At 46.6% G+C, this 25547-nt stretch overlaps 1 protein-coding gene across 2 annotated transcripts in view; it reads right to left on the reverse strand.

Annotated features, from left to right (window-relative positions):
- Antxr1 (ANTXR cell adhesion molecule 1) overlaps positions 1-25547 on the reverse strand; it is a 182556-nt gene that overhangs the window by 101628 nt on the left and 55381 nt on the right. For both annotated transcript variants that reach the window (XM_050165398.1, XM_050165399.1), the window contains exons 9-10: positions 16418-16478; positions 7712-7810 (exon numbers count right to left, since the gene is read on the reverse strand). In XM_050165398.1, the coding sequence (XP_050021355.1) occupies positions 7712-7810; positions 16418-16478 (160 nt within the window). The remainder of the gene's footprint in view (positions 1-7711; positions 7811-16417; positions 16479-25547) is intronic.

Here is a 25547-nt window from a genome sequence, read left to right on the forward strand (position 1 = left end):
GGAGGGAAGGAGGGGGCTAGTGTACACCTGAGCTGTGTAGCCTGTGCATGCAATGTGCATAGCATGTGCTGTGCATGGCATGTGCATAACATGTGCTGTGCATGGCATGTGCATAACATGTGCTGACATGGTGTGTAAGTTGTTGCCCAAACTGAAAGGCACAGGGAGTGAGCTACCAGTGCGTTTATTCCTTGCCCTCAGCAGATCCAACCCAACCTCTCCAAAGGAACGCTGAATAAATATTTAAACAATACAGAGAACAGCCTGCCTGGGGCTCCTGGGCTCTAGCTGTTTCTCTGCTCAGGATCTTCTCTTGAATCATCCTATGAAAATGACAAAGGAGCAGGGTTGCACCATGTCCCCATCCATCAGTATACACATATGGGCAGTGACTATGAAGGTTCAGCCACCTGGTGCAGAAGTGGAGGGGGCGCCAAATTCTCACATAGAAGGGGAAAGAGGAAGGCAGGTTTCAGGGGGACACATTCACAAATTTTGCCTCAACGCTGCCTACAAAGGAGAGCTTTTTGTGTAGGGTTTACCATTTTCTATTGGGGCCACTGAGCACTTGGTAGCCCCACATCAAGTCTGACCGCTGTCAACTTGCCCCTGTGAAAGTCTCTCTGGTGGCAGACCTCACAAATACACATTATGGTAGATTCAAACTTATCTGCTGTTTTGTCATGGTTTGAGTGACGTGAACGTGAGGTGATGTACTCTGCCCAGGAGCTACTTCAGAACTAGGACAAAAGTCAAGCTCTCCTGAAAGGAGGGGCAATGGAGATGCACGAGCAATAAGAAGAGGCTCCCGAGGCTCAGGCCAAAGGGACCACTTAGGGAAGCAGTGGGACTTCACCATGGTCACACTGTCAGCCACTAAAAGTGATGCTCTGCACCCTGGGACCTGTCTTCCCTGGACTGAGGTTCACATCTCTGCTCTCCAATGTGTGACATCAGACAAGCATTTAATCCCGAGGCATCTGGGCACTAGAGCTGGGGATTTGGGATCTTGGGGAATCCAGTTTTTTTTTTTTTGGCAAAGTAGAGATCGCCCAACTTTAAGTTATTAACCTGACCATCCAGCAGCCTCTGGGACTTCATTAACCTGAGTTTGTTTCCTCATTAGTAAAGATGAGGGCACAGATAACTCTTCCCTCACAGCCTGGCTGTGGTGCAATGAGGTGGCACGGGGGAGAGATGACGCAGAAGGGCATACGGACAGCGCAGAGAGAGACCAGCCGGATGCTCAGCAGTCAGCAGCTGCTGCCTTTTAGATGAAGCTTGTTGGGGAAGAATCAAGACCCCATAGGGTCTGTATATCTCTGAGTGACACAGTGACGTTCTCATGGCACATCAGCTCCTAACTCATCCAAACTGCACGCAGTGCCTTTGACCAGCACATGTAATACTCTAAGTCACAGTGAAGGCTTTTGTTGAGAGGTGTAAGATTTCTTTTTCCTCTGCCTTTTCTTCTATCTGCTATCACAGATACACCGGTGATTGCCTCTGGGTGCCCACAACAGCCCTGGCTCCCAGATGTCTTCTAAGATGAAGTATAGTTTCTGGATAATAAGACAATGTTTAAAATGCAAACACCCTGGACCATCTACATTCAAATAAGGGTCTTTTTCTTTTGGGATGCTGAGCCTCTTTAGGGGAATCTGAGAAAGTATCTTTAAAGGGGTCAGAGCCCTGTTCTTTGGGAGTGTACAGAAAGTTAGCCATGGCTAGGCCTGTTAAGTAAGAAATCAAGCTGGAGTAACATTTTATATAAACAATAAAGCAGGGCTGTGAAACCACACAGCAAGCCTTGTGAACTGCACTAGTCTATAAAATGTGTCCTTGCTTCTAGTTCCTGTCACACAGCACAAGGACAGTCCAGCACGAGCTGTGTTATTGCATAGTAAACTGTCCATTTATTATTTACCATGCATAAAATGGGTTGTTCCTCGGTTCATACCCCTGGGTCTCCATTTTGGCTTTCTAATCTCTATGCAAGCAGGTTTCCAATTGGAAGCAGACCTCCTCTTGGTACAGCACACTGCATACTGAAGTAGGCGAATGTGCAGCTGGGGTAAACTGATAAAATTTATGGTATTTCCAAGGTTTGTTCTTGGCCAGAAGGCACTCCAGCCTGGCGATTGGAAAGCCAACCAGATGCTAAGTATAGTATGTGTGCTATGCCTAAATAATTATTTAAAAAATTAAGTTTAAAAATAACCTTAGTGAGCTCTTTTCTAATTGTAGGAGGAGTACGGGTATGTAGCAATCTTAGACAGGGAGAAGAAAATATGAATTTACTGTTGTCTCATTCAGGGGTGGCTGCTGCTAACATCACAAGGTGTGTCCTTCAGGTTTGCGCGGGAACGTGTGTGAAGAAAAACAGACCCTAGCGCAGCTCCTTCGTACCGCCTGTAACTGTTCTAACACAGGATGTAACATCCCACAGCGTCAGTCACCATCCTACAGTATTAGCTGATTATAAACGGCGACTTGTAATTGACACGTAGCTCATCCACCACGAAACATTCATGCCGTTATTTAAATGTCCCTACCCCCTTCTTGCTTCCTTTGCCGTCATGAGCAGTAGCATGAGAAGCAGTCATGCCGTCCGTGTCTCTGTAGATCAGAGGTTCTCAACCTTCCTCACACTGCGGCCCTTTAACACAGCACCTCGTGTTGTGGTGACCCCCACACCAACATTGGTTTTTTTGCTACTTCATTTTCATTGCTACTTTTAGCTGTAATTTTGATACAGTTGTGAATCATAATGATAAATATCTGTGTTTGCCAATGGCCTTAGGCGACCCCTGTGAAAGGGTCGTTTGACCCCAAAGGGGTCACAACACACAGGCTGAGACCTGCAACAGACATTCCCTTTTATTTCCTTTGAATGATGTGGAGGTTAAAATGTAGATAAAGAATGTATAGAAGGCCACTCTCTCATAAGGATTCGCAAGCACACTGGGGTGGGTCTCTCTTTCCGAGACTTTCCTTTGAGAAATCCACCTTCATGCTTGCAGGCGTGTTTTACTTTCTTCCTACACCCTCTTGCTTCTAACCCTCATGCGTATGCCTGTATGAAGATATCTTTATATCTTAAACCCCAACTCTGCTTCATTAAAAAATTGTGTGAAAGCAGTCGGCTCGTTTCAAGAATTGCCTTCTGGGGTGTCTGATGGTGTCTCACTGACCATGTGTGAAAGCGCCTTTGCCTGCCTCCTTACTAGTTCTGGGCACCGGGTCTTTACCACCCTTCCTGACTGCTACTGGATATGGTGGCACATGCCTGTCATCCCAGTACTTGGGAGGCTGAAGGATTAGGAATTCAAGGCAATCCTCATCTACGTGATACACCAGGGCCAACTTGAGCTTCATGGGAACTTGTGCCAAGAATAAAACCAAAGGAAAATCCAGGACAGCCTCCCTTGCCTGGCCGTGCTCACACTGAGCCCTTTCCGTGGGGTTGTGGGCCACTATTTTTCTTAGAAGTTTTTTTTTCACCTGTTTTTGTTTTTTACTTTTGTAAACCACTTTACTATTTGTGTGCACATGCACAGAGGCCAGAGGAGAACTCCGAGGAGTTGTTCTCTCTCTCCACGGTGGGACCCGGGATTGGACCCGGCTCGTCAGAGGAGAACTCTGAGCAGTGGTTCTCTCTCTCCACTATGGGACCCGGGATTGGACTCGGCTCGTCAGGCTTGCAGTTTTCCCTGCTGAGCCATCACATCAGCCCCATTTCCCTCCTTTCTTTTTTTTTTTAATTTTTATTTTTATATGCCTGACTTCAGCAGATATCTTTATACTAAACTTTTGACCCCGTATTATATATATTATAAATAATTTTCCTTTATTTCCTTTTCCTTTTGATTTTTGTTGGGTTGGTAATAGGAGCATTTCAAAACATGTGCTTATGCTATCAAATTTTTCCTTCAAGCCCAGTCACTTTTTGCTCAACATCTTTATACCCTGGGTAATTATGCAAACGTTTACTTTTCTAGAAATTTTATATTTTCATGTTCACATTAAAATTTTCAGGTCATCTGGAATTTGTTTAACTGTAAAGTGTAAGATAAAAATCAAACTTCATCGTTTTTCTAAGCAGCTAGCCAGCTGTCCCAGCATCATGACCGGAATGGTCATTTAATTTAACGCTAAGTTCATGCCAGAATCTGGCTCTGTTTAGGGCTCTGTTCCTTTGCCGTTTGCCAGTTATACTGGTCACACAGTCTTTGAACGACTACGCTTTTTTGGTTCGTCCTAAAGTCAGCTCAGGCAATTTCTGCATTTTACTTGGCTAATCTTGTAGTTTATTCTTCCATATAAAGCTTAAAATTATTTTAACTTAAAAAGCAGCATGGGGATTTTCGCTGGGATTGTACTAAAAGTAAATATTAAATTTGAAATAAGTGATATCTTTACAATGCTCATTGATTTCTCTGTTTAGTAAGAGTGACATGGTTCCTAGTAATAATGAAATAGCACCTGTGGTCAGGACTGGGCGGCTGTCCGTAGCCAAGCCTGTGATGTGTCCCGCCTGCCACACTGCGCCTCTTAACAGCCTAGGACACAGAAGCTGTCACCACAAGCATCACACAGAGAAAAACCAAGACACAAAGTGTCGGATAACCTGTTCCTGCAACAGCTGGCAGTGGCTGAGCCAGGGCTCTTCCCTGGTGTTTGTCTCCAGAGACGACCCTACGCCTGGAGTCTAGACCACACATTTATTCTCATTTTTAAAATAGTCCTCACAAAGGTTCTTCTTATACGTCACTCATATGTCATTCTGTATGTCTGGACAAATTGTTCTCAATAGATTTTGCTTGTTACATTTTCCCTGGACATTTTTATTTAAAAAAAAGATTTTATTCACTTATTTTTATATGTATACGTGGGCGGGGGAGCTGATGCCTTGGCGCTGGAGTTATAAACGGTTGTGAGACACCTGATGTGGGTGCTGGGAACTGCACTAAGGTCCTCTGGAAGAGCAGACAGCGCTCTTAACTGCTGTGTCACCCTCCAGCTCCCTGGGATGTTTTCTAATGGTCGCCATTGAACTCTGGACAGAGGTGCTTATAGCTGGGGGCAGTGGTGAGGTGAGCACACGCAAAGAACAGTGATGAGTAGGTACGAAAGTATCTCAACAAAACCCATTATTTGTATGTTAGCTAAAAATTAATTGGAAATTAGAAAAAAATGACTGAGGGACTAATTCTGAAACATTCAGTTTAATAACCCCCTATTGTCTAGCAATGTTGTCTAGCAATAAACTAAAAACTCTTGTTTTTTTAGGAATGCAAGATCATTCCAAAGTATTTGAAAGTGTTAATGTTGCCCTTAGTTCCTGGTGTCTTTAAGGATGCCAAGCATTGTCTAATGTGCCAGAGACTGGCCATGTGCGGTTTTGAGCACTTAAACAAAAATAAGTGAAATTAAATCGAATTTCCCAATCATACATTTCAAGCATCAACAGCCGCCTTCCACATGTGGGAACCACACCAGCTAGCTCCCTAGAAGGGTAACACCACTTACAAGATGGTGTTGTAGAACCATCAGATCAACATCGCGAAGGAGGTGGGATGACTCTCTATTTCCTTCCAACTTTAAAGTGACCACCTCTTCATAGTGACATAGTCTTGGAATGACATTGAGTGTCACATCTGTACATGGAGATGCGTGTCACAGTGTCATGGAGATGCGTGTCACAGTGTCATGGAGATGCGTGTCACAGTGTCATGGAGATGCGTGTCACTGTCATGGAGATGCGTGTCACTGTCATGGAGATGCGTGTCACTGTCATGGAGATGCATGTCACTGTCATGGAGATGCGTGTCACAGTGTCATGGAGATGCATGTCACTGTCATGGAGATGCGTGTCACATCTGTACATGGAGATGCGTGTCACTGTGTCATGGAGATGCGTGTCACAGTGTCATGAAGATGCGTGTCACAGTGTCATGAAGATGCATGTCACTGTCATGGAGATGCGTGTCACATCTGTACATGGAGATGCGTGTCATCGTGTCATGGAGATGCGTGTCACTGTGTCAAAGAAGTCCTATCTGATATTTTGTTTCTAAGTGATTTTAAATATTTGAACTGAGAGTAAATTCAGCACCTTCCGCATCCAGGGTGGCTATGTGTCAGGCAAAGTCTCTCTGGGATCAATTTACTGTCTCTTTCTTCTTCAGTCCCCAGTGTGCTGGAGCGGGATGCGTTTGGAGTTCAAGGTGCCCTCCTAGTCCAGTGGCCTGTATTTGTCTGTGAGTGAGTGGGCACAGGCAGTGCAGGCAAAGGGGTGAGAAACTGATCAGCTGGCAAGTGCCGGCTACAGCGTGCCTCTGACCCATGTGTTGTGCCCCCGACATACACACACACATACACACACACACACACACACATGGTTTGCCCCATAGAGGCCAGTTCAAATTCTCCGAGCTCTTGACTTTCCTGGGGTCTGAGCTCGGGAGGGAAAGTGAGAACTTACAGGCTTAGGAAGCAGCTTCCACACTATGGCTGCTTAGGGACATGGAAAAATGGTTTCAAGAAGCACACACATTTTCGACATACAAAAGCATTCCAAATTTTTAATAAAACTAGCTGAATGTTTTCAATGTTTGATATTATCCCAAGCCAGAAATTCCAGATGTCTGTTAGGAAGCTACCACTTGTGTTTAAGCTATCAAGAGGGTTTGAAGTGTCAAGGAGAGAAAAAAAGGTGTGCCCTTCAACTTTCCTAATCAAAATAGAGTTAGATCTTCTCTCTTCTGGGGGTATGAGGAGAAAACCCAGAGTGAGCAGTGAGCTGCCTGTGGGTGGGGGGTCTGCCTTCCTTCCCTCCCAAACCTCTGGGCTGCAGAGCAGAGAGGATAGAGCAAGGAGCACACAGCGTGATGGAAAATGCAGCCCAGCGTGGCTGCTGTTTATCACTACAGACAGGGAGCCAGTAATTGTCCTTATGATGGACACCAGATGCAAGTAATAGCCAGACTCCCGCCATCTGCCTTTCTGGAAGCAGACCTCCCATCTCTCCTGGACGGCCACTGAGTCACTGTCTTTAAATTCAGATCTTGTCTGCTGCAAAGGTCTCCCGGAGGCCCGGCTGCTGTGACAGCCTGTTTTCCTTCATGAGATGCTTTTAGTTTTACTGTCATTGTCCTGCTTCATGCAAAGTCTGCACCACAATGAGAGTTTCTTGGCTACTCTAATCAAGAACCTTCCAGATTACAAAAAAAAGTCCTGGAATCTACACATGCAAGCCCAGTAGTCTGGTTTTTGCTTTATTCAAGATTGATCAATTTAGACCATCTTGTTTTATTCTTTCTTTAGAATCTCCAGTGCTTGGCTGAGAAGCCTTGAGTTCCACAGGCCCTAGCTAAGCAGGGCTTGCAGGGTCAGCGGGGGTGGGGTGAGGGACTTGATAAACCATAAGAAGGGAACAGGCACTCCCTGCCTCCTTAGGTCTGGCTCTATGTTGTGTGTGTGTGGGGGGGACACTGAGCGCTCTTCTCAAGCCTTGTCCTGATCCCCAAGCTGGGTACCCTTGGGCTGTTCCTACCCAGTGTGGTCAGACTCTGGTCAGAAGCAAGGGCACAACAGGACCGATTGTTCTCACTGGAGGCCTCCTTAGCACTGAGCAATTCTCTGAAGGCCACTGTAAGTGGCTGTGCTGGCAATGTCCCCGTCCCACCCTCAAGTTACCAGGACTTACTGAGTGTGACCGAGTCATTGATCTTGAAGCTGCAGAGGACCCTGTCCACATTGCGGGCGTGCCGGAAACCATTTCCTCTCACGACCACTTGAAAAGACTCTGAAACCAGGAACAACAGCACACATTACTGGACCATCACCTGTGGACTCGCTTTCTGTCCGCTCCAGAGCCCCTGGCTGCTGTGTCCATAGGCTTCAGAAGCCCAGGGATCAGGTCAGGTAGGAGAACAAGGACAGCGTGAAGGCTCCTTTCCGCTCACTGACCCCTTCTCTCCCGTGTTCTCAAGGAAGACGCGGCTTCCTGCTCAGAAGTGCCACTCCCTGCTTCTGCTCCTGCCTGCACTGCCGTCCTCCCCATTTCTATTCGAATCTTACCCATTTTTCAAGTCTAGACAATGCTAAAACAGCCAGAGGAGACCCAGAGAAGGGTCCCCCACTTCATCCCAACATCCCCCCTCAAGTCTGATTTACATTTTGGAATCTCCTGAAAGGATTTCTTCAGAGTTAAGATACCGCAGGAGTTTTGGGGACTACGGCCCATGGCACATAGAGCCTGTGGTGAGCCACTGCTGGGCACGCAGCTATGTAGTGCCCTTTGGTCTCTTTCTCCCCAATCAGAAAAGTGTTCCTTTAATTAGCAGTGGTGTGACTTTTGCAGCTTTCCCTTCTCCTGGATGCATGGCTGTCCTGTGCAGCGCAGTGCAGGGTCCAGGGGTCGTCATACTCAGGTGTCCAGTGTGACTGCTTGGACTGACACTGGGCCTTCAGGACAGGGCCATTTCTCCATGACTAGAGGAGACCCCATGGGCTCGCATATCAACTGCACACTCATGTATGTACAGTTATTAGATGTATGATTACCATTGTTGTAGGTTTAAAAACTAAAATTGTCCTACCAAGAAAAAGAATCCAATTATTAAAGTGCTTAAGAATACTGGTTTATGTCTGATGATATCAAGTATCTGTTCAGTTTATTCATTTACTTATTTATTCCTGTGAGCCTGTGCACCTGCATGTGGCAGCCAGAGAACAGCCTTCGCTGTTGTTCCTCAGGAGCTGTCTACCTTGGTTTTCGAAGCAAGGCCACCTCTGACGTTAGGCTTGCCGAGTAGGCTAGGCTAAAGGGCCAATGAACCCCACTTGCCTTTGCCTTCCTGATGTTAAAATTATAAGTGTATGCCACCATACTGGTTTTAAAAGTTTTTTTATCTTTAACCTGTAATTGAACTCCAGCCCAGAAGAAAAGCTGCAGTGTCTGTGAAAGTGGACCTAAAGTAACTTGCTACCCGAATAGAGGCTTCACTGGCAGAAAAATGGAATTAAAAAGCCAGCATATGGGACTCTTTCAATGTTAAATAAATGTCATGAGTTTATGTCACTTTCATTCCCATGGAATTCAAAGATCTTGTTTGCCAAAGCAATAAGTGATAGTTGATGGTCCCTCGCTGTGCCAGCCCAGTGGTGAGAGTTGTATGGATCTGATGTCATTTCCATCCCCTGCAGGCCAGGGAGTGTAGCTGAGAGAGTGATCTCAGAGAGGTTATGTAATTGCTCAAGATCACACCAATTTAAAAACCCTCAGACCTGATCTGGAATCCAGGGCAGCCAGGCACCAGGGGCCACTAGCTTAGCAGTCACTCACTATCCTCTTAAGACCATCTGGCTGAAACAGAAAACGGAAGCTCACTGTGTTGTGAACCTTGAGTAAGGAAGGAGTTGCGGTATGATTTCTTTAACGCCCATCACAGGACTAACTTTGGGCAGGTGTGCTCATCTGTCAGTTGTGTTAGGCTGACCCACACACGAAACAGGAAACTAGCTGTGAGGAACCCAGAGGCACGGGGGTTGAGAGTGCACATAAGGAGGGCGCTCAGGAGAACTGGGGCCAGAAGAGAACAGGAATTAAGATTGCAACCTTTTGATGATTTACCCAGAGCTAGCAAAACTGGACTCATATCCTCAGGGTCAGAACCTTGGTTGGGGACTTTACTAATCAGTGTGGTTTTTCAGGGCTACAGTCACGAGCAGTGAGGATTTATACATGCGTGTTGACACTTACAAGCTATTGCTAAGTTTAGAAAGGTGGATTGAAAACTTCAGATGCTTCCCATCCTGGCCCATCTCTGATCATCGGCTGGTTAGGTGGATGGGAAGTCTCTTACTGCATCTTATTTCCTCAATGAAGCTTGGGGAAACCTATCTTGGGTCTCTGGTTTGAATGCCAGACATACAGACATCTGGTCGACACTTCTGCCGATTCCGCATGTTTTCTACCTTGCCTTTGGCCTCCCTCTCATTTCCTCAGAGATCAGCAAAGGGAGCAGAGATGCTGGACACAGGCTGCACGCCAAACTCCCTTCTCTAACACCATGTTCGGCACTGCCAGCTCAGCTGTCGAACCCTCTATAAAAGCAGCTCCACACATGTCTGGTTGGCCCAGCCTCAGGGAGTAGAGGAAGGAAGACATCAGGGGCCCACGATAGGAACCAAACCATGCAACCATTTAGGCATGGGGAGAAGATGCAGGAGTGAGACGCAGGCTCCTACCCTGCCTGGCACAATTTCCCCGTTAGCACAAACATTTGGTTTCCAGAACAGCTCAAAGATCTGACCCAGCAGCCGCATTGGAATGCCAGATTCTTGTATAAAGAAGTTATGTAATCCAGCTCTGTGCAATGGATCTGTAGCAAGGAGGAACCAGGATACAACCCATCCAGATCATCTCACTCTAATGTGCCTTATCCCCAGAGCCCTACAACTGACCCTTCATAGTCTATACAGTTTGGTGTGTACAGAAAATGTGAACACAGGATTCTCTGTAGGATACCAGCTCCTTCAGGAAGTTTCTGGATGGACTGTGAGCCTTCAGGGAAAATTGTTTATGTCTTTGATTTAATCTTTGGTGATATTTCTCCTTTAAGGTATGTATCCTCAAGACAAAGGCAAGGCAGAAAACATGTAACTTAAGGTTCTTGATGAGAGATGTTAGCTTTTCTATGTCTTCTAGACGCTGTCCTGCCAACCTGGGGTGGGTTTCCCACCATGTAAGCTCAATGGATGACGGAAAGAACAAAATGGGGGAAGGCAAGATGCTCACATGTTCAGGTCCCAGCCAGGTCTAATCTGGGTACTTTTTGAGGTCAACAAATGAAAATATGTTCAACATCATTAGTCATTATGGAAATGCAAATAAAAACTGCAATACTATTTCATAGCTGATACGACGGCTATACTGAAAGTAACAGGACTAGGTGAAGAAAGGAAAATCCATGTGCATTGTTAGTGGGACTGTAAAATGGTAAATCTCTTTGGCAATGGTCTGGCTGTTCCTCAAATTTTTGAATATGATTACACTATGAACCGAACTTTCTGCTCCTAGATACGTTGTGGGACAATGGTTTTGTACCCTGCAAAGATTTGTCAGTTGTATTGCTTTAATAAAATGCTGATTGGCCAGTAGCCAGGCAGGAAATATAGGTGGGCTGACCAGGCAGGAAGTATAGGTGGTGATGAGAACAGGAGAATTCTGGGAAGAGGAAATGCTCAGTCTACAATCTTCACCCAGACAGACACAGGAGAAAGAAGATGAGAATGCCTCACTGATAAAAGGTACCACGCCACATGGTCATTACAGACAAGAATTATGGGTTAATGTAGGATGTAAGAGTTAATAAGAATCCTGAGCTACTAGGCCAACCAGTTTATAATTAATGCAGGTCTCTGTGTATTTCTTTGGGACTGAACGGCTACGGGACCTGGTGGGACAGAAAACTCAGGCAACATAGATAGATATCCAGGAGAAATGAATGCTGTGTGTCCACATAAAAATTTGCACAGGAACTCACAATAGCACTGTTCATAAGAGCCTGTAATAGAAATAGCTGATACCCATTAACTGATAAATAAGATTTCTCTATATAACAGGATATTACCTAACCATAAAGAGACCAGGTTCCGATGCATGCTGTAACATGGAAACCTTAGAAACACTGTGTTCAAAGAAAGAAGTCAGGTGCAAAAGGTTGCATGTTGCAGGATTCCATTTTTGTGAATTGCCCAAGTTAGCAAAGTCAGAAAGCAGCCTAGTGGCGGCTGTGGTGGGGGATGGGATGATGGCTCACTAGGTACAGCTTCTTTCTTTCTGGGTGATGAACGAATTATGGAATTAGGTGGCTGCTGTGGCCACACAACATTGATATTAACAACATCAAATCAACTGTGTGCTTTAGAGGGGCAAATTTCATAGTTTGTGATTAAAAAAGAGCAAAAAAGAAAGGGGTTTGACAAACCTACTTTACATGCTCCTTTTCTTCAGTTTCTTCCTTTTGGCTTTTGATTTTTAAACTAAAACACATAGTTTCGGGATGGCTTCCCATCACTCACTGGACTAGAACGAGAGATATTTGCATATTTCCCCCTTGCTCTGCTCTCTCAATACTGCTGTGTCCCACGACAGTCAGGGCAACTTCATCCTGGAAGTCGGTTTGGGTTTTCATTCCTGGTAAATGCTTATTGCACCACCTAACATTCTTTGGCACATTGGGATTTTACAACAAGGTCTGTGAGTCATAACTGGGGTACATGAGCATGCACGGGGAGGGTAGGACTTGACATGAGAGACACGTAAGGCAGACAGGATGGCGACCTCTTTACCACCATCACTGCTTCTGCCATCTCTCCCTGTTAGCTGCTGATCTGCTTTCTAATAAAGCATCAATCAGGTCCAGCGTTCTAGGAGTTCATCGAATGGGGTCACACAAACAAGCGTTCGGCTTGGCTCTCCCATCAGCGCGATTAAGGCTCACCTGTACTTACTCTGAGGTTTACCCAGGGCTTGTTTTAGGGATGAGTATTATTCCAACATATAGAAAAAATAATATTTTTGTCCATTCACTTGCTCATGAATATGTGAGTGGTTTGCAGCTTTGGGTCTATTAAAAATAGAGCTAGTATGGGCAACTACCTATTGGTTTCATCTGATCATAGGTTTCATTTTCCCTTTTATTTTGGGCAGACGTCTAGGGATGGCAAGGCTGGGCCATTCAGTCAGTGTATGTTTAACTTTTTAAGAAACTGGTCTTCACTGTGGGCTTCCCACTTGGCATTTTCATTGCCAGTACATGAGAGTTTTTCTCCAATCAGAAATATCTTAAACTAAGGGGAGTGTGTGTGTCTAGAAGACCATGAAACATTCCACTCAGAAGAGGGTCTAGCTGCAGGCATGAATGCGTTGCAGAACACCAAGCAGGTCAAGAAATAAGACCACCTTCTGACTTTGCTCGAATGAGTCTCCATCAGGCATCTAAATCTCAATATCAGACATGAAAGCAGAAATGGTTTGCTCTTGTATACACCTTCCCTGCCTCATCAGAAGCAGTGGGAAACAGGGGGAAACTCCAACTGTCTCTGAAAAGTCATGTGAGGGACTGCTATGGCTTCCTTTCCAGAAGTGCTGGTAAGGACTTTAAATGCAGACCAGACTGGATCCCAATCAGTTCTTGCCTGGAGTCCGTGCTTATGAAGTATTCGGTGAACTCTGAGCCTGAGACCCACTGAGCTCGGCACGGTGTGTGTTTCTTAAACAGGGGTTCAAGTAGGTGGAGCAGCCTATAGATGGGCTGACTTTCCTAACCACACAGACCTGGACACGCACGAATGGTTTATAAGAACCTTCAAAGGCATCTGTGTTGGAAAGGAACCAAGTTATTTAAACGATGGTGGTGTCAAAGCAGCCACACAGCAGGTGACTACTGTGTGCTCTGGAACAGGGACTGAATCCAGACAAAGGAGTGAGCAGAAGGGCCATGAGTGGGGGGTGACAACAGGGAGTGGAAAGGGGCTATTGAGTGGGAAGAAATACACACATATTGGTCACTTATTCCCAATAACAGCTATCCTGGAGCAAATACAGCGCCACTGTCATTAGGTTTGATTTTCCAAGATAGTACAAAAATTGGACTCCTTAAGTACATTGGTGTTTGAACATAGTAACTGTATCTTTAAAAACAGCAGTGTGGATAAAAAAGAATGCATGGGACGATCACTCCAAGCCTGCAGACTGGCAGTCCGAGCCTGGATGTGTTCTGCAAAGGCTCTGCTCCTCAGGCACTTGGGTTATTGACACATCCTTTGGTGACATGTGCTTTTATTCCCCTGTATCAATGAAATCAGGTTTTCCCTAAACCTGTTTGTGTATGAAGCTGGCTATTTGAGCTCAAATTCTACCCTTAGTAATTATCCTGTAAGAACCTTATTCCTCTCTGTATCCTGCTGTCTCACACAGTACCTGCCACTGGACAGCCCACTCAGAGAATCTGGCAGATCTCGGGGGCCCTAGTACTTCTGCGCCGTATACATTAAGTTTATGTATACAATTTTTAAAATTGTCTCGAACACCCTAACAGTATGTGAGGGAGACTAAGTAATTTATTGAGTCTAGAATTATTGAGGAGGGTTTTTTTTTTCTATTGTCTAAATGGCTATTGCTTTTTTAAATTGCGTTTTATTCTAGTTAAACAGTTAAAAAGTGGATGGCCCTCTTACGGTTGTATGGAAGGAGCTAAAAAGGATCAAACAGAGAAAAGCCAGAGGTATTGTTAAATGAAGACACTCATCAGATTTTACTAATGGCCAATTTAGTGCCAGGAACTCTGCTAGGCAGTGGGACAGGGAGAGAAATACAGTGCTTAGGGGAAGGAGCTAATGATTCTCGAGAATGAGAAGCTGCCCATCCCCTGCAGGCTTTCTGATGGATCACAGGGCTGCTCCACAGCCAAGGTTGCAAAGCCAAAGCCTGGGTTTTCATCACGCATGAGATAATCGCACAATCAAGGGACTTCCTTGTCTTCTAATTACTTTAAAGTTCCGGATTATAAAAAACACATTGTATTCACACACAATACATGAAGTTCAAGTCCTCCGAACAGTCCACTCCTTTACAAAACGCTTCCAAAGCTCAGGGTGACTGACCTTGAAGTCTTCCAGTCCAGTTTAGGCTCTGCTCTGCACAGCCCTTTACAACACCCTGGCATGTGTTTATGTGATCATATCTTTTGGCAAATTTCCCTCCCCTGTGTTTTTGATTTATTAATTTTATGTGTGTGTGTGTGTGTGTGTGTGTTTTGCCTGCAAGGATGAGTGTGCACCAAGTGTGTGCTTGATATTCTTGGAGTTTCATCAGAAAAGGGCATCAGGTCCCTGGAGCGAGAGTTAGAGATGGCTGTGAACACCCTGTGGGGGCTGGGAACCAGGGTCTTCTGCCGGAGCAGCAAGTGTTCTTAATCCCTTAACTGTCCCTCCAGGCCACCACTTCTTCCTTACACGGTGCACTGTGGAGCTCAGGCTACCCTTGAACTGGCCATCCTCCTGCTTCAGCCTCCCAAGTGATGGGACTGTACATGTAAATCACCCCCCAGGCTTTCTTTGAAGACATTCTCCTGGAGTGTGCCCTGTGGTGAACACAGTCCCCTGCCATTTGTGCTGCCAAAAAATCAATTATTTGAATATAGAAAGGAAATCTTTTTAAATTGCTTTTCCTTGGTAAATTAACACATAGCTCAGTATAGCCACTATGTATTTTGCTAACAACTTTACATACATGTGTATGTATACCTACATGTATGTATTCACGTGTTCACATAAGCATTAATATATGTATGGAGTTTATACATATGTGCACACTTACATAAGCATTGATTCTTGCTAACATGTATGCATTTAATGTGATGTTGACACAGATTTAGTGTCTGCCTCCTTGGCCATTTTCAATTGCTCTAAAATCCAAATAAGAATTGAGAAGGAAATCCTTAAGCAAGCGCCTTGATTATACCAGTAAAATATGCCATAAGCGAGCTTTTCTGCAGGATCTACTGTCTCATCCGGGTTGGGCGTTGATAATCAATGTCTGGCATTTGGTCTTCAGAGAGGCTAGAACTCGAGCATCAACAGGGACTCTCAATAGTGAAAGACAAAAGGTTCAGGGGGACAGGGACCCACAGAGTCCATTTTCATATACCCAGCACCCAGCAATGTGCCTGGCCCGCAGCAGGTTAAAAAGCCCATTACATGGCTGAAACAGAGCTGACGCCTGTGCATCGGGAGAGCACACCCTTAAAGTGGGAGGAGCCCATACTGCAAAGCTGGCCAAAGCCCCAGTCTTCATCACTTGGAGATGATACTGGGATTCAAAGCAAAGGCTGCTCTCTGGAGAGTTCCTCCACTGATGATACATTCTAGCAGACCTTACGGTGATGCCTGGAATTCTCTACCACTATTTTGTGAGTCCTGGTAGATGGAAGAGTTAGGCCAAATAAATGTACCGAGTACACAGAATACTTAAGAACAAAATTCCAAGGGCGGCCCAGGGCTCACTGTGACCCCTGGTGTGGTCTGCAGGGCGGTCACAGGCGGGGTGGTGCTGGGATCAGCCTTGCATCAAGGTGAGAACCCAGTGTTTCTACACGTTCCTTGTACTCATGTTCCGCGAAAGAAGGGGATTTTGACAGCTGATTTTAGACTTCCCGGGAACTGACATGGTTCTCCTTTCTTTTCTTTTCCTCACAGCAGATTTAATTAGCAATTTCTGATTTTGGTAGTCACACCTACCTGCCTCTTGTCCCACTTCTACGCCCTTACACAAGAAGCAAATAGAGATTTGAGCTCGAAATAGCAACCAAATGGAAGCGGTGAGCACTTAGTTTTCATTTACCTCCTGCGCATATGGTAGATGGTTCAGCGGCCAGAATTTCGATGCAAGATTTCTTTAAAATCTAGGTGGAGAGGAAATAAAACAGTCAATGGTGGGCCTGTTCTACTAAGAGAGAAGACAGTACCATGAGACAGAGAAATTCATGGACATCAGAATGCGGGAGAAACCCTGGATGATACACCACTGTCAAAACCACACGTTAATGAGCCAGGCTGTGCCGGGAGCCGCTGAGTGTCCAATCAGCTCTAAGAACCATTCATCCACTCGATCCTTCTGTATTTATTTTAGGCTTTTATTGAACCTGTTATACATGAGTCCTGTTGAACCAAGAGATTCAGTATGGCATTACAAACGCCATCTCTAAAATTGCTTCCCTGGGGAAGATGTGAACATGTCAACAGTTGGTAGGCCCCACCGAGATGAATTCTCAAAGGAGGCATCACTGATTTTGTGAAGATGGCAGAAGTTTGGCTTGGAGGATGGTGCCCACAACCCCATTGTGTGACATGACACACAATGGCTGGTCCTAAGAGCAAAGCTAAAGGGGCAGATGGAATAAACCAGAAGGGTCATGGGACCATGGTAGGGATGCTATGCTTAGGGTACCTAGAAAAGGCAGCTGCAATGGGACTTTAACAGAGCCATTGGGTCTGTTGGGGGGCACAGCTGGGGAACATGCAGGGCACAGAAAGAGTGACCAGCAGAGAGGAGGAGCGAGCCTGGATGTGGCTGGAGAGAGATGGAATGCCCCCTCACTGCAGGCATGGCGGTCACACTGCTCAGAGCTTCCTGTCTGGAAAGTTGACCCGGTGCGCTTCGCAGCTTACAGTTTGCTTTCTCTTCCGGTGGACTCTCTGCCCTTGTTCAGATGGGACTCGTCCTCTAGCTGAGTCACGAGGGACTGAACAAGAGCCTGGGGACCAGGAAGGCTCTGATGGGGCCAGGGAAGTTTCTCTTCACATCTATGCATTCTACTCCTTGCTGGGTACTGACTGACATTTCAACCAAGAAGTAGGGGGCACTGAACTAATCTGCTAACCAAAAATGGTTGGGGGTTACTTACTATGAAATTTGAGATGGCTCGGAGAGCTAGAATGTACCATTTCTGAACGTGTGAAAGGGTATTTGTGAAATCAACTAATGGCGCAATCCGGAGAATTCAGTTTGTAGAAGGCAGAAGTGTCGTTTAGAACCGGGAACTGTCCATTTGTCTGCATGGACGTTTACTTAGGGAAACATCTGGTTCCAGCTTACGTTTCACAACCACACCATACATGATCAAATGGAAAGGGCAGTAAACTGCAGTTCAGAGAACGGGCTCAAGGGTAAGGAAAGGGAGATGGCACTAGCAGAGAGCTCAGGGAAGACGTGCGGGGGGGGGGGCAGGGAGGGGGGCTTATCTTCCCTGAGCAGTGGGGTTGGCACCAAGCCCTCCAGTAGCAAGTGCAGAAGAGGTACCCAAGAACATCTCGATCCAGGGAAGGAAAACACACAAGTTTCTCAAGAAAGACGATATTTACCCATTCCAGGGAGAAATCCGGGCGTCCTCAGAGCAGCAGCGTAGAGGAAATGAGCAAACAAGCTTAAGAAACATTTTTATCTAGAGCGCAGATGATGAAACAGTAAAGGTTACTCAGCTGTGTCAGTAGTTACGGCATGGCTTTTAGGAGACGCTACAGCTGGAAGCTATAAAAGGTAGCATTTCTTTCTTTGCCAGTTTTATTTTGAATCATTCCGCGTATGTGTGTGTGTGTGTGTTCATGTGTGTACACGTTAGTTGTGAAGCCCCGGGACAACACTGGGTACTCTTCCTCAGGCTCTGCCCACCTTCTTTTCGAGAGTCTCTCATTTAGGCTGGTTAGTCAGCCAGCCCCAAGGATCTATCTGCTCATCTCTGCATCCCCAGGCTAGAACTCAGGTCTTCAGGCGTGCAAAGCAAGCACTTTACCGAGTGAGCCATCTCCGGGCTCCTCCGTTTTTGAAAAGCACATTTCCTAGGCCCTTCTTGCAGTACAGCTTCATGAGGTTTTTGTAATTTGCCAGCCCATGACCCTATCTGCTTTTAGCTTCCTCTTGACTCTGCACTTGGGTGGTGGTCCCCTCAGCTTTAGCTTAATCAGAGACCATCCCTACCCCACACAGGTGTGGCCTCATGCCTCACTCCTGCTAGCTCCTGTCCTGGCTGCAGGGACATGTAATGTTCTGACGTCACGTCTCTCTTGTGCATCTGTCACTGTTGGAGTGACAAGTCCCTTTGTACTCGGCTCTGGACGCTTTGTTTCAATGCTGAGCTCTTAATTCCCTTTTGTCATGAGTCTGCCTTGACACCAGGGACAGCCCCAACAATAGACACATCTGGGGAACAGGCTCGTAGCTTCTCCATGCTTCTCTCTCCTAGGTCCATCTACCTTAGGCCTTTGGTAGTAACCTAGGACAAGATACTGCCTTCCTCAAGTGGCCCACAACCTGAATGTGATGACTACCCTCCTCCACTGTATACTGCTTTCCTGGGTCACTTTCCAAATCTTCAAGGACAGAGCTCCAAACAGACCACATTTAAAGAAATGGAGCAAATTCAGAGGGAGTGCCTCAGTAAACAGCGGCAGCAGAACAACGCAGAGCCGTGTTTTGATGTTTTGCAAGAATTCCTCAGATTTCCCCGAGAAAGTTGAATCAATCATTTAATCGTTCATAACTGAAGATTTCAAAACAGTATAAGAAGAAGGCCAAACTATAAGGTCTGTCTTTTTTCCGTTTCCCAAAACAAGTATATGACGTGTCTGCTCATGTAAGCTCCTGAGTTTCCATCGACATATCTGAACCAACCCTAACGTGTAACCAGGGTCTGGTAAAACGAAATTTCCATGAATCTTTGACTGCAGACATACTAACAGGGTCTGTCACAATAAACACATGCTGTATTATTTTCTCGAAGTGTCTACAATTAGCTGATAACTCTAAGGAGTGTATAAAAGGCCAAAATATGTCAGCCAAGTGCTGTGATCCAATCAAGTAAAAACACAGCTTCCCCAAACTTAATCTAAAACATCTGGAAGGGATGGTAACTGCCAGTAGAATCAAATTCACCAGGGCAGATAAGCAGGCTTTGTCCGGGACTATAGCTCCTGCTAGCTTAAAATCTCTGGTGTCAAAAGATAGAAAAGTCTTAATGGTACGCGTGGGTCTTGGGGGTGGGGTCCCCCCTTGATTATCAGCAGCCCAGACTATATTGTCATCAGTCTGCCTGAACTGCAGCCAGCAGCAGACCAGTTCAGAGACTCTCTGAAGGTGAGGAGCTCGAGGGCCCCTCTCCTGCACAGGCAATAGTAGCCAAGGAGGATGCATGGATATAGTGTTAGGTCCAAATCCCCTAAAATGGCAGTAATCTGGACACAGGGGGATTGCTGAATGATAGATAAAAACACACAAGCAGCAGCCCTCAGAAACCAGTCAAATGGTTTCTGCCAAGAAGATCCACTTCCGTCATCCCTTCTTACCTGGACAAGCGGGGTATCTGGGTCCCTATTAACATGCGGTCATTAGTTATGCACACCAAAGGCCCCGGGCTAGCTTCCTGACTCTTCTCCCCACCTTCTCCATTATGCCAGTTCCTAGGCTGGTCCAGTTTACAGGCTTTCCAAACAGTTTCCTTTAGAACCCGCAAAGCTTTTCCCTGCTCCGATTTTCTCTCTGCTCCTGAGAGATAGCTCTGGCACTCACCAGTCAGTTCCTCTCTCTGTTCCCAGGAGACAGCCATGGCGGCTACAGGCTCCTCTAGATGCCTCTGGCTGCTCGCTTTCTACCACAGGAGAGACAGCCATGCAGCTACCATACTTACAGCAAATCTTCCTTTCCACCCACGGAGCTGTCCAGTTCAGGATAACTTCCCGTTGGCTGGCTAAATCGGCCCAGTTCTCTAACACAAAAACTTACAAATTTTCTTTAATGTCATTTTCCCTGCTACTCTCCAGAGTCAACTCCCTGCCAGTGAGTCCAGGTGAGCCGAGCCTGAAGAGATCTGTGGCCTCCTTCACGGCCATATCACATTTATGAGTATTCGTGTTCCTAACGGGCCGCTGCCTTCAGGTCACACACACTACGTGGGTTAGGATTGGCTCTGTTCTTACCCACTCCTGTATTCACAAAGACTAACCTGGCACATAGTAGGGACTAAATATTAGGTTACAAAAGTGAATTCAAGGAACACTTTCTGTATTCCCTTAATACAGCAACCTTCTAGTGGCTTCCCTTTCTATTATCTGTGTAATTCCTGGGCCTTCTGAACACGAGGCCATTGTCTCTATCACCGCTTACTGGTACCTCCCAGTCGGGGGCTGCCTCCCCAGGAAGACTGCTTTGCCGCTTTCCCCTCTTTAGTGGATAATTTTCCAACCATAATGTTGTAGGTGGTTTGTTCTAGGGAGGCTTTCTTTTAAAAGTCATTGTCATCTTTGCTCGGGAAACCCCACAGAGGTCTCTGTTCAGAGGGTTGGACTCGGGCTACCCCAGAAGGGCCATACGATGTCACAGCTGATAGCAGAAGGCATGGGTGAGCCTTGGACCCTGTTCTTTAAGACAGAGCCCGACAGCCTAGGCCATGCAACTGATTCATCTTGTGAGCCCAGATGATTTAATCCGTAACTTGTGAGTTAAATATGAAGAAAGGCAGACACCATTCCTAATTAAATTCCACTGTACACTTTAAATCAATGACCACACATCTATTAACCGCAGACATGGGCCAAGGTTCTCATCAGTCCTTAAAATAAACACTGAACATTTTACATATATCTTTGTGAGGCACAGTGATTTTATGTACTCTGGTACAATATACCAAATGAAGAAAGCATAAGTTAGGCATGTGAAAAGTTTGGGGACATATCCCTAGCCTGCGTAAGTGCGGCATTCTTTGTTACTTGCTCAATGGGAATCTGGTCTGAAAGCAGGCAGGGAAACTGAGGACATTGCTTGCTTTCCCACCGAACCATGTTCCCACCATGTTTTCAGGAGGAAAGCTCGGGTACTCCTGACCGCTTGGTCCTAGTCTGCTCAGCAGGAGAACTGCTCATCATCCTCACCCCGCCCACTGGAGCGCCCCACTAGTACAGCAAGGTTGCTTTTCAGAAGCCATTTTTTTCTATGAAATCACGGCTGCTGTTTCCTAGAGAGAGGGAACTGTAGAGGCCAGGTGGGGAGCTGCGACTCGCTGAGACTGCTCCTGGAGCCTCTGTAGCTGTGGGAATCAGTGTGACTTTTAACAGCAGAATAAGACAATGGCAGGAGAAACGCCTGGCCCTGAAGTCTGCAGAGCTTTAATGGAATTAGTGACTGCTGAGGCAAGTGATTTAAAAAGAAAAAAAAAAAAGCCTTCCTGCTCTACTCCAGCAACTACAGTTTGATTCTATTTTTATTTCATATTCCAGCCTGCCAGGAAGAACAGAGCCGAGAATGCCGTCTCTTGTCTCTTACAGCTGCAACATTGGAAGCGTGGATAGGGTAGGGCTGGGGGATTCTGCTCAGCTACAAAATGCCTATCTGCTGTTCAGTGTGGGTCTTCCCTGGGTCACGAATGCCATGCAGTCCCCTGGGCAACTTTGTAAGGCCTGGTGCCAGAAACAGGATAGACGGGCAGCCTCTGGGATCATACAACTTAGCTTCTGTGGAGGGAGGGGCTGCCTTATGGTAGGGAAGAGATCCAAGAGAGGCTCCCAAATGGCTGCCACTGGGGGGTTCTGGGAGGGGAGAGCTCATGCCGCAGGAGACGCCAGGGTAGTCTCCAGGAAGAGACTCCACAGCGCCCTGGGGTCGAGACAAGTCTTGAGACAGGAGCTGGAGGGGCCCCAGAAGGGAAGCGGTTCTGAAGATGAGAAATGAGCTGGCTTAAGGCAAGGGCTACCGCTGTGGAGAGACTTGCTCTGATGAGGTTTTAGCTCCCTGAAGCGGGACATGGGGACTGCAGGGCTGCCCTGTGGACTCTGAGAGAAACCCTCAGTTCCTGGTGGGGGCTTGGAAGACAAACACTGTCTTTGGGGGGCTACCTCTCTTCTGCCTTCCTAGGAAAGAAGGGAGAAGGCAGCACAGGATCTGGCTGCCAAGAATAAAAATAAATTTCAATATCCTTATGGGCAGATGTGTCCCCGGTTTGCTGATCCTACAGCTTTCCTGAGAGAGGGGTTTCTGCCAGCATTTGCTCTGCCCTTGCTGATTGTTGAGCAAACACACACAGGCTGTACGCGCTGACTCATGCCCCCATTAATAGGAAGCCAGGCATACCCTGAAACATCGACTGGAGGGCAAATCTCTGAGGCACAGATGGCGAGGGCCCGTGGCTGGGCTCCCCTCCCCAGGACCAGACACTGCCCTCAGCTGTATTAAGTGGGGACAGCTGGGGACAAAAAAATCATGGTAATTGGGCCAAGTGTCAAGAATCAAAGCTACAAACCCTTTCCAGTGCTCTCTGAATCCAGCTCGCATGCAGTTTCTGGTGTTATTGCCCACAGCCCTTTGAAAAGGCAAATGAAAGCCCAGGAGCATGGCCAGATCATTGTGTCATGGTCTCCCTGGAGAGTTGGTGATAAACTCAGGTGGTGGTCAGCAGAATTCCCCAGTGAACCACGAGCGGAGACAAAGGAGTGGGCTCTTTCTTTAAAATTTACCACTATATTCTGAAATAGCAAGTGGGAGCCCTGCGAGGGTCCCGTGAGGGCGCCTCTGGCCTAGGTGTGAGGTTTTCTTTCCCCCTGAACGGCAGCCTTCAGAACAAGGGAATTTGATTCCCCTGGGACCTTTAAAAACACTGAGTAGACTAGTTTACATCTTCCGCGACACCATCCACATGTTCCTGACCTCGGAAGCTATGCAGAGCTGTGGCCGGCTAAAACTCAGATGGAAGAAATAACAGCTTAGGAGGAACATCTGCTTGAAGGACCACAGAGTCAGATGGTCGAAGTGTCCCGTTCTCATGAGCAACTGAACACCAGTTGAGCTTCTGGAGGTGCCTCTAACCCAGTGTAGAAGGCAAAGGACTCCAAACCCAACCAGTGTGCTCCCAGATTGGGACCCGTGGGTTCTGTTACCAACGTGTAATCACGTGAGTCATGCTGAGTCACTTCCTGTATTTGGTTTTCAGAGTCCCCCTCTCTGAAACAGAGCTGTTTCTGGCTAAGGCTGCTCAGCAGAGCGGGGATCACTCTCTCGAGCAGACACGGGCAGCATATCCCGCAGTGCCGCTCACTTGCTGAGATGTTTGGTCCTGGTTGATTTACCAAACCTTTCCAGTACACAACATCCAATCTATTGCATGGCTCCAGTGAGGGCTGAATGATGGGATCAGCCCAGTGACTGAACTTGGTGGCTTTTATTTTTACGTTCTTAAAGTCACAGAAAGAACTGTGGGGTCCCCCTGCCCACGAGCTCTGTACCCATGGGAATATTAACTGGGCATCAGGTTCTTCATCTGCAAATGGCAACAAACTACGTGCCGTATGGCCATGGTAGGGTTTAAAATGGAGTAATATTAAATGGGGAGAAGAGGCATTTGTTAAAGTACATTTACTCCAACTGTTGATTTCCTTCTGCCCTCTTTCTTCCATAGATGGACACAACAGATTCTGTAGGTCTGGCAGGCAAGTGTTTCCTTTAAGTACTGGGAGCCTCAGAGGGTGCCGAAATGACCAAACCAGGCATCAGAGAGAGGCAGCAGAGGACAGGGTAGACCTTCCCCTGGGCAAAGAGATCCTGGGCACCCAGTGTCCATTCTACTTCCCCAGGTGGAGAAGGTGGGGCTTCTGGGTTCAGGTTCCTCGGCACACCATTCTGAGCATCAGGTATGACAGTTCATCTAACCTGCCTGTGGGTCCCTGCCTGGCCTGTAACTCAGAATAATAGGTGGATCTCCAGAGGGCAGTTACAGGGGGCCCTGGGAAGTTCAACAGCCAGTGACATCTCTCCTTCCTCACCAAGGCACATGCCCTCTCAAGACCTGCTTCTGAGCACTTAGTCATCTCCCAGGGGATTGTGGGTAGGGTGCCACCATGCCTTTCTTCCCTGAGCCTCGGGGAATGGTGGCTCTGTTTGCAGCCTCTGCACGTGGCTACCTTAGAGCAATCACCACGGCCTTCAAGGCTACCTGCTGCTTCATCTTGTCTGCCAACCTTACACATCACCCGCTCATTCTACCAGGCGCCTTCTCAGGACTGCGTGCACGCTCGGTAGCTCCAAGCCTGCACGTCAAGGTCAGCTACAGTTTGCCTTCCAGGTTATCTTCTTAAAGGAGCCTGGACCACTGCCTCCCCCTTCACTATTCTCCTGAGGCATATGCTATTTCTTCATACCGTTTGCTACAATTTAACTTCATATATTAGTTTTTTTTTCTGGGTCTTTCCCATAGATTTCCTGTCCTCTGTTGTTGGGACAAGGTCACTTTCTGCTTCGCTTAGAACTGTATAGTCAGTATCTACAATAGGAGAGTTTTTCAATTAGCATTTTCTTCCTTCCTTCCTTTCTTTCTTTCTTTCTTTCTTTCTTTCTTTCTTTCTTTCTTTCTTTCTTTCATTTATTTTGGTGGGGGACATGCTGGGAACAGAACCCAGGGCTTCACAAATGCCAGGCAAGCAGCTGTGAGTTCCCCACCTCTCCGGCCTCTCAGTGAGCATTTGATTGATGAATCAGTATTAGCCCTTGCACTTTTATTTGGGGCTCAAAAATGCAGAAATCTGTGTGATCTGTTTGAGTCATCAGAAGCTGCTCTGCTATCTCATTTTAGATCATTAAGTCTGGTCCTATTTTATCACAAGCAGATAGCCAGTCACAGGCTAGTGAGGGGAACGAGCGGGAGTGGGCGCCTTGGGCTGATACTGGAAAGAGAACAGAACCCACCTCTTAAAAGCAGCCAGGCAGCCCAGGCCATAATTACTTCTGTCTGACTTGAGAAGGATGAGCCCTGCCATGCTCGTCTCTTTCTCTGTCCAAGCAAACCAGTTAACAGCAGCCATAAACATGGGTTTTCAGTCCTGGGAGGATCAAAACTGATGTAATTCCCAGATAAATGCTCACAAGAAAGCCGCCATTCAGTTAAAGTTTGGAGCCTGAAGTCTGCAATGGGGACACTGTCCTGACAGAACCTGTACCA

The sequence above is a fragment of the Alexandromys fortis genome, unplaced genomic scaffold (assembly GCF_014885135.2).
Source record: "Alexandromys fortis isolate MF-2015 unplaced genomic scaffold, M_Fortis_MF-2015_v1.1 scaffold_158, whole genome shotgun sequence".
Classification (NCBI taxonomy): domain Eukaryota; kingdom Metazoa; phylum Chordata; class Mammalia; order Rodentia; family Cricetidae; genus Alexandromys; species Alexandromys fortis.